General features: G+C 33.6%; 1 protein-coding gene and 1 long non-coding RNA gene across 2 annotated transcripts in view; one reads left to right on the top strand and one right to left on the bottom strand.

The window, feature by feature from the left end:
- Positions 1-4,310, bottom strand: part of LOC128250628 (uncharacterized) — a 5,096-nt gene extending 786 nt beyond the window's left edge. Inside the window, exon 1 of the long non-coding RNA XR_008266658.1 lies at positions 4,192-4,310. This is a non-coding gene — a long non-coding RNA (uncharacterized LOC128250628). The remainder of the gene's footprint in view (positions 1-4,191) is intronic.
- Positions 4,311-4,424: 114 nt separating this feature from the next.
- LOC106870406 (otoferlin-like) overlaps positions 4,425-10,545 on the top strand; it is a 177,020-nt gene continuing 170,899 nt past the window's right edge. Inside the window, exon 1 of the mRNA XM_014916461.2 lies at positions 4,425-4,735. Coding sequence (XP_014771947.1) covers positions 4,657-4,735 — 79 coding nt within the window. The 5' untranslated portion in view covers positions 4,425-4,656. The remainder of the gene's footprint in view (positions 4,736-10,545) is intronic.

Here is a 10,545-nt window from a genome sequence, read left to right as displayed (position 1 = left end):
ATTATTGTTGTTAAAGTGGCGAGCTGGCAGAACCGTTAGCATGCTGGACAAAATGCTTAGCAGTATTTAGCCCACCACTACGTTCTGAGTTCAAATTCCGCTGAGGTCAACTTTGCCTTTCCTCCTTCGGTCAGTGAATTAAGTACCAGTGAAACACTGAGGTCGATGTAATTGACTAGTCCCCTCCCCACCAAATTTGAGGCCTTGTGCCTCCAGTCAAAAGGATTATTATTGTTATTATTATTATTATTATTATTATTATTATTATTATCATTACTATTGAGTAGGAGAGCAGTGCATGCCAACAAGTGAATTTGAAATCATCATCATCATCATCATCATCGTCATCATCATCATCATTATTATTATTATTATTATTATTATTATTATCATTATTATTATTTAGTGAGAGAGCAGTGCAAGCCATCAAAGTGACACTGGGGTACAAATATACAAAGCTCAATATACCCATCATGACTACCCATCTGATATTCTTCTTCTTCTTCTTCTTCTTCTTCTCACTATTATTATTATTATTATCATTATTATTATCATTATTATTATTATTATTATCATTATTACTATCATTATTATTATTATTATTATTATTATTATTATTATTATTATTATTATTATTATTATTAAGGCGGAGGGGTGGCAGACTTGTTAACATGCTCTGGATGAAATGCTTAGTGGTATATTGTCTGCTGTTACATTCTGAGTTCAAATTCCGCTGAGATCAACTTTGACTTTCATCCTTTGGGAGGGCGGGAGTCGATAAATTAAGTACCAGTGAAACACTGGGGTCGATGTACTCGACATACTCCCTCCCCCCAACATTTCATGCTTTGTGCCTATAGTAGAAAGGATCATCATCCTCATCATCATCATCATCATCATCATCATCATCATCATTATCGTCATGACTGTGGAAAACAAAAACTGAATGAGTCTCAGACTAAATGTCTGAGATTATTTAACTTATGCTCTTTTACATTCTGAATCCAAATTCCTTCCTTCCTATGGGAGGAACCGATTGTTAATTAAAGAGAGAGTTCCACTCAAGTGCTACAGTTCCACTCAAGTGCTACAGTTCCACTCAAGTGCTACAGTTCCACTCAAGTGCTACAGTTCCACTCAAGTGCTACAGTTCCACTCAAGTGCTACAGTTCCATTAAAACAAGGTTCCCCCCACCTCCTCTCTTCTACTCTAAAAATGTGTGACCTCGTACCTATTTAAAACTACAAATACTACTACTACTACTACTACTACTACTACTACTACTACTACTACTACTACTACTACTACTACTGCTACTATTACTACTACTAGGTGTGGTAGTAGTTCCTGTTACTTCTTGTTATTCAATGATTGCATGTGATTAAATGTTTTACACCTTCATAAATAGATACCACACATACATGTTCATATATATATATATATATATATACATACACACACACACATACACACATACACACACACTTCTGCTTGTAAGATATTACACCTCATAGACTTACATCTACTAAGATATTACACTTTATTCCTTCATTGATAATTAAACTTGTATTAATGTCAAGCTATTGTCTGAAATTCTAAAGATAGAATAATGTTACTCGTGCGTTCGATGTTAATTATTAGTATTGCTTACCGTTGTTTGACACCAGGTCATAAGTTTTGTGTGATCGTACAGACCTGTGATCAAAGGTGTTCCAACCATGGCCATCCCTATTTGTTTTAAGATAATAGTGTATCCAGGCCACCCATGACTCTCACCCTCCTTTTTAAGGAAGTAAGATGTTATGTGAATGGAAATGTAGTTGCTACTTCTAGCAGATCAATTTGTCACCTAGTAGCCACCACCTCTTTGATATGTCTTCTACTTAATTTCAAATTTAAATATTAGTTCTGCTATATATATATATATAAATATATGTATGTGTGTGTGTGTGTCTGTATACACACACACACACACACATATATATATATAAACATGTATATACATATATATATATATATATATATATATATATATATATATATATATATATATATATATATATATACATGTATATGCGTATATATATATATATACACACACACACATACATATACACACACAAACACACATTTATATATATGTACATACATACACACACACACACATATATATATACACACATTATACTCAATTATGTATGTGAATATACATATGCGTGTGTGTGTGTGTTTGTGTGTATGTGTGTAATATACACATATATACATATACCTATATATAAACACAATAACTAAGATATTAAAATAAAAAACAAAAATAAAGAGGTTTCTAGATACAGCAGTGTTAGAACAAAGTAAACTGCTTTGATACCAACCCACCTGAGTCTAAATCTAGTTCTATGATGCAAAATTACCTGTTTTAAAATGTTGATATTTAAATTACCCTGTTAGTCGTGATTTTATGTAAGAACTTTTTCCAATATCCTGTTTCTTGTACCGGTTCAACAATAATATAAAGTTTTGTTATTTTACTAAATTCTTCCAAATTCTTGGTAATTGTCAATATTAACTCAAGCACAAAGATACCGTATTCCATATATAGCTCTGAAAGTGTGCAAAATTGCTTCATCTGATACCGATGAGGTATGTTATATACCTTATTATATGATATATATTGATATATTAGGTATATTACACCTTAAGCTTAAAAGGTATATTTACCAGGTATGCTATGTGTGTGGAGTTCTGACAATCTTTGGATGTTCATTATTTAAAGCATTTATCAAGAACTCATTGTATCCAATTAACAATGATTATGAATGCCAACTAACTTATAATAAGCTTGGAGCATAGATTTTTCTGAGAGAATCTAAGAAAATAATCTTGGAATGGAACATTAAGATATATGGATTGGTAGAGGTGCCGCTGTGATTGTTTACATTCAGTTTTATTTCTTTGATATTTTTTTTTTTAATTTAAAGTTAAAATTTTGCTTTAAAGCAACTTTAATTTGTTAGCTATTTAAACAAATGAAATTCATGATAATCGTTAACATTAATTGAAACACGAAGATACCGTATTCCAAAGAAATGTAGCTCTGAAAGTGTATGAAATTGCTTCACCTTATATCGATAAGGCATGCTATAAATTAATAACTAAATGAAAATATAATACTTTTGCAACTAACAAAACCAATTCTAAGTAGATTTACATAGCAAATAACACCAAACTACACAAGTGGTGTTTGCAGACGATGACAGAGTGAGTGCATGCTTGGAAATATCACTGATGGTTGGGTGTCAAAATAAAATGATAAACGTTGCGCTGTTCACACCAATAAATCTCAAAATACATTGCTTGCAAAATTTTGGTTGAAGCAACACCTGAAGAAAATAGATTTGGCAAGTACTAACCGGGAACTGATTGATTGAAATAATTTTATCAATGACTTATCGATGCAGTTTAGTATTTAGTCAATTCTTTGACACACACAAATTGAAGAATAAAGCGAAACAACAGGTTAATATTTTGGCAATAATGTAAACAACACTCATTGCAGATATATATATGTGAATGTAAATGCATGTGTATGCATATATATGTGTGTGTGTTTATACACATATATATATATATATATATATATGTGCATGCATATATGTATGTCTATAGATAGATCGATAAATGTGTATATATATGTGTGTTTATGTATGTTTATACATGCATGAATATATGTATATGTGTGTGTGTGTTTGGTGTATATATTTATATATATATATATATATATATATATATATATTCCAACGAGGGCCATAAACAACAACAGCAGCAGCAACAACAACTTAAATCGCAGAAATGGTAGGGATATAAATACAAGACCGAAATGTATGTAGCGCTCATTAAATGGTGCAAGAAATGCATGGTATACGATCTCCTTAAAATTAAATTATCCAGAGTAATCGTAGAAAACGTTACAAAAATGTCTAGCCAAAGGTATTCCTATCTTTGCCTTGCTTTTGTTTTCAGTTTTTTCATTTCGTATATCAATTCTGAAACGATTTAGTGATATTTCATGTAAATGGTGAGGAAAAAAAAATTATGTATGCATATATATATGTATATATATAATGTGCACCTTTTCTCTCTGTTCCCCAAATACCACGAAACATCGCTGAATTTAAGAAATAAAAATGTACCTGGTAGAATTTTTTGGAAGGGTTGTGCGCGCTTGAATAAGAAAAATCAATAAGACTTTGAAGCAGACTTAAACTGATGCTGTTGCATAGGAAATTCATTGAGAGGTATTGGAACAGAATCACTCTCTCCCCCTTTCCCTCTTTCTCTCTCTCTCCACCCTCCCTCTTTGTCTCATTCTCTCTCTCTCTCTCTCTGCTTGTATTGTTTCAGCTGCTACTACAACATTATCTGTTGCTGCTGTCGCTTCCACAAATGCTGCTGCGACTATTTGCTCACTGTTAGGCGAATGGATGACTGCAACTAGATGAGCTTTACAAGTGACTCGATAATATTTACATAAATTATGCAAAACTCTCTCGGCACTGCCTGTTAATTATTAATATAGCTGCTGCGTGCAAAACTTCAGTCTACTGGGTTTCTACTCTTCTGCTCCTCGTTTAACTGATGACCAATCTTAACGGATAATGGCTCTTATACTACATCTCAAAAGTGTTGACAATCTTAGATCAACCTGTAACCGTAAAGCTAAAGTTACTTTCAGAGGTAAGAAAAGAAAAAAAAAAAAAAAAAAAAAAAATGAATTACCAACCCCCTTTTTTGGTTTCTTTGTTTACTCCTTGTTTGTTGAATTAAAAACAAAATTTTATCTGTGTGTGTCTATATATATACATACATACATACATACAAACATACATACATGCATACATACATACATACATACATACATACATACATACATAAATATATATATATATGTGTGTATATATATATATATATATAAAAACACAATGATGAAGATTTGTTCAAATTGGGGTTAAAGCAATAGAAATTCAAAACATTTGCATTTCTGGAAAGAAACTCACCTGTAATTTTTAACCAAACTGCTGCACATTTTGACAAGAGAGAAAGCGATGTACAAACTTGTAAATGTTACCTAAACTTTATCATTGTTTAAATAACTTGTTTATCGAACTAAAAGAAAATTTTTTTTAATTCATTTGTAAAACCTTTGAAGCAAATTTCATAACTTACAAATTTTTTTTAGTAACTTAAAGAGTTTATTGAGTTTGTTTGTTGTTTCTTTTCTAGTTTCATTTTCAACAAAATCAAAAGAAACATTTTCTTTTTATAATGTTTCGGTTTTGTTTTTCCAAGTATGTGGAGTTTTTTTTTTTTTCCTTATTTAAGTTCCTTTTTTAATTTTGAAGGAAGGAATTGTTTACATTTTAGGAATAAGGGACTTTGGCTTTAAAATTCCTTCATACTTACAATCTTAAAAGAATTACATTTGTTTTATAACTTTGAAAAAGAAAAACAAAAAACAAAAACAAAATTTTGTTCAAATTAGTTGTTACCGACTCATGGTCCAGGGTCTGCCAGATATGACAACCCCATATTTTTGTACATCTAGAACTACATTGTTCAATGCTTCCATCCTTTTAAATACAGTAAGGTCTGATTAAAAAAAAAGAAGTAGCTGTGATTTCTAGCAGATCAAGTGATTACATACAACTTCTTCACGTTCCTTCTTTCTTTCTTCTTTTGGTTTTTGGCTAAATTAGTTAAAAACCAGTATTTAATTAAGTTGTCAAAACTAATTAATTCGTATAAATGGTCATCAAGTGTCTCCAATGCTGGGTTAGTAATGTGAATGGATAGTGAAAGTTAATTATAGACAGGGTGGAAGACTTGGTGTTTGGAACTACTCACTTAGTTGTAAACGACATATAAGTCTTAGGAGTCAGTAATTAGGTGAGCTTTGACAGTATAAACAGGGTGAGGCCCTGCGGAAAGATTCAAAGAATGCGCTGTATTTACTGATACACAGAATACAGATTACCATAATCAAAAACTTCCATCAAAATAAAGGAAATGTTTATGAATTCTGAACTAGAATTTCAAACAAGAACTGGACTTGTGTTAATTTTATTATTTTTTCTTTTTATATATTTAGGGACAAATTAGTTAACTCAACCCTTTCGTCCTTTCACAGTTCATAAAATCAGTACCAGTTGCGTTCTGGGGCCGATGTAATCAATTTGTTCTCTCCTGCGGAATTTCAGATTTTGTGCCTCTATCTTTTTGTCTTTTACTTGTTTCAGTCATTAGACTGTGGCCATGCTGGTGCACAACTATGAAGAATTTTTTGTTGAATGAATCAACCCTGGTACTTATGTTTTTTTTGTTTTTTAAAGTCTGGTACTTATTTTATTGGTCTCTTTTGTCGAACCACTAGTTTACAGGAACGTAAACAAACCAACACCAGTTGTCAAGCAGTGGCAAGTGGGGGGGGGGACAAAGACAGACACAAACACACACATATATGATGGGCTTCTTTCAGTTTTTGGTCTGCCGGAGGTTCTAGTAGAAGACACCTGCCTAAGGTGCCATGCAGTGGGACTGAACCCAGAACCATGTGGTTGGGAAGCAAGCTTTTTACCACTCCGTCATGTGCCTGCACCTTTTGTAGTAAGAATTAGTAAAATGCAAAGGAATGAAGTGTGGAAAGTTGATCCAAACATGATTTAAACTTAGATACACGAGGCAGAAAATTATACCCCAGGGAAGAACACACACAGTTTATTATGAGTCATGTTGTTATTGGTGAAGGCATGTGGCTCAGTGGTTAGGGTATGCAGCTCATGGCCATAAGGTTGTGAGTTCAATTCCTGGTTGCATGCTGTGTCCTCGAGCAAGACATTTTTTTCCCCATTGCTTCAGTACACTCTGCTGTTAAAAATGAGTCGTACCTGTATTTCAAAGGGCCAGCCTCGTCACACACTGTGTCACGCTGAATCTCCCTGAGAACTACATTAAGGGTACTCGTGTCTGTGGAGTGCTCAGCCACTTGCATTTTAAGTTCACAAGCAGGCTGTTTCATTGATCAAATCAATTGGGACCCTTGTCACCGAAACTGACGAAGTGCCAGTCTTAGTATGTTGTTGTTGCTTAGGGTCAGCCCTGTTTGAATAGCTCTGTGATCAGACCTTCCAACCAACCAAGCCCATCCTGTTCTTTATTTAAAGAACAAAGGTTGTGACTTGAGGAAGGTTTTAATGCTATTCCTCTGAGATCAAGTGACTACATAGAAGTTCTGTCATAGGCTCATGTCAAACCAGTGAGTATTACTGGTATTTGACATCACTGATACTAAAGAAATATGGGAAAGAGAAACTCATGGTTTGAACTCAGTTATGCAAGGCACCTAACTAGATGCATTATTGCATCTTATCCATTACATCTCTACTAATACCTTATCTATTACATCCATACTAATACCTTATCTATTACATCCATACTAATACCAACATTGTGGCCCCCACCATGGCCACCACTACTGTCATTGGTCTTTGTGTTAAGTATAAAAAGTTTATGGCATTAGGGTAAGGGTACACATCAACAAACAAACAAACATCAAATCAGGCACAATATACAAGAGAATCTCTATGCAAACTTACTAGAAATAATAGTCAAGTCTCCCTCAATTCATGCTCTTCCAGCTAACATCAAAAGGAAGAAAGAGGTTACATTGGAATAATGTACTCTTAGTTTGATTTACTGTGTCTGTTCAAAAAGATTGGCTGGATTGCAAGTGGGGCATTCTTGATCCAAAGATATGATGGGTCAGTACTGAACTGGAATAAAACAGCACTCACATCAGCGTGATCTTTGAACCAGTGAAGAAGCCTAAATATGGTCACTTGACCTGCTAAATATAGCAGTTAAATTATCTTCAAATCACATTGTATTTTCTTAAAGAAAATAAGATACCGTAGATTATCTTAGATGCATTGTATCTGAAGATAAAGAATTAATAAATAAGCCAATATAAAGGAATAGTCATGTGGACCAACAAAGGATCCTCTATGTGGTCACTCAATAAGCTAATAATAACAGCCAAATCTTTTCCTAGCCACCTTTCTATCGTCTGTAAAAGACACATTGTAAAATCTAGTTTGGGGTACACTTGGTAACAAAAAAAAAAAAAAGAGAAAAGGTGGCCACCACCACCACTAACAACAACATGTTCTCATTTACTTGACTGGTTGTTATATAAAAATATAACACAAAGAAAAACAAGGGAATTCATTGTTTAACCCAAGGTCAGTTTGACTAAGCAGGGCCTTTTGATCAAAGGTCTGCCTATTCCTGCCATGTTCATCCTGTCTTTTTTTTCAGGGACACAGCCATATAACATGGTATTTCACTTTATAAGAGTGTAGAGCAGTGGTTGTCAACCAGGGTCCATTTGGCCCTTAGGGAGCCATGTAGCCCTTTGGGAGCCATATATGAATTTTGTTGTTAAAATAAATTGGTTATACTGGTATAATACACAAAATATTTTGATAAGTATTTTTTATGCAATTTCTAATAACATTTGATTATCAAAAATATAAAAGGATCCTTTTAAACATAGAAAGGTTATGGGGGTCCAAATGAGAAAAATAGGAATTGAAAGGGTCCATAGGGAAAAAAAGGGTGAAATTTAGCTGCTATTTCTAGCAGATCAGGTGATCAAGTAGAACAGTGATTCTCAACCAGGGTCCGCATGGCCCTTAGGGATCCATATAAGATCTTTGTTAAAATTAATGTCCAATAAAGTGGTTATACCTCTACAAGACACAAAATATTTTAACAGTCTGAAATGATGAGATTTTAGCTGCTATTTCTAGCAGATCAGGTGACCAAGTAGAGCAGTGATCCTTAACTGGGATCCATATGACCCTTAGGGATTCATATAAGATTTTTTTTGTTAAAATTTATGTCCAATAAAGTAGTTATACTTCTACAAGACAAAACATTTTAAGTGTGAGAGGGATGCCACTTTAGCTGCTATTTCTAGTAGATCAGGTGACCAAGTAGAGCCTAACAAGTTGTTATTATTATTGTTTAGCCTTATGTCAGTGTGGCTAAGTAAACCTAAGATTATAGGTGTTCCAGCCTTGAACAATGTTTTATCTTTTACTTGTTTCAGTCATTAGACTGTGGCCATGCTGGGGCACGGCCTTGACCGATTTAGTTGAACAAATGGAACTCAGTACCTAGTTTTAAGCCTGTTACTTACTACGTCGGTCTCTTCTGTTCAACTACTAAGTTACGGGGCCGTAAACAAACCAACGTCAGTTATCAAGCAGTGGTGGGGAACAAACTCAGTGATACATACACACAAATACATATGTACATACATGTATACATACATACATAAAATATACATACATACAAAGACATACATGTATATATATATAAACATACATACATACATTACATTACATACATACATACATAAAACATACATACATACCTACATACATACATACATTACATTACATGCATACAAACATATATACATACATACCTACATACATACATTACATTACATGCATATGTACATACATACACACATACATTACATTACATATATACATACATACATACATTACATTACATATATACATACATACATACATTACATTACATGCATACATTTAATGGACTACTTTCAGTTTCCACCAACTACCAAATCCACTCACAAGGCATTGGTCAGTCTGGAGCAATTGTAGAAGACACTTGCCCAAGGGGTCATGCAGTGAGACTGAACATGTACCCTTGTGGCTGAGAACCACCTTTAGTTTTTTTTCACTAATTTTTTCCCTGACACAGTCTACCTAGAATTACATTATCTAATGAATCCTTTTGGAAAAAAAAAAAGAGAAAAAAAGAAACTAGTGTTTTGCATATAATTTGAGGAAGACTTGTCTTCCATTTCTAGCTGATCAAGCTACCAAGTTGATGCCACCTAGGAGTTACAATTCTTGACTTCTCAGATCAATTTAGATCAAAAGCGCTTCTACACAATCCAAAACATCCTTTTTTTTTTCATAAAAAGAGCTTGTAATGTATGACCAGGGGAACACTTGTTTCCTACTTCTAGCTGGTCAGCCTATTAAATATAGGCTTTCTCACTGGCTCAGAATGGGGTAATACTATCTATGTCATATTGTACACCATTACTATTTCATCAATAGTGCTGAGTCCCACTCTACTCATTATTTCTTACACTGTTGTTGTTTTCATAATAGTAACAACCCTACTTCCAGCCTTTGGAAATGTCCTCCTCTCTTTCTCTTTCTCTCTCTCTCTCTCTGTCTTTCTCTCTGTCATTTTTCTCTCTTCCTTTCTTCCATCTCTGTTAATTCTTTGTTGCTCTTTCCATCTTTCCTTTCTTTTATTTTTCTTCTCTCTCTCTCTCTCTCTCTCTCTCTCTCTCTCTCTCTATCTTTCTATCTATCTATCTATTTGTCTGTCTATTTATTTATCTACCTATCTATCTATTTATCTCTTTCTCTCTCTCT

This window comes from Octopus bimaculoides, chromosome 23 (assembly GCF_001194135.2).
Source record: "Octopus bimaculoides isolate UCB-OBI-ISO-001 chromosome 23, ASM119413v2, whole genome shotgun sequence".
Taxonomy (NCBI): domain Eukaryota; kingdom Metazoa; phylum Mollusca; class Cephalopoda; order Octopoda; family Octopodidae; genus Octopus; species Octopus bimaculoides.
Note: the sequence above shows the minus strand (reverse complement) of the source record. Positions and strands in the feature narration are given on the sequence as shown.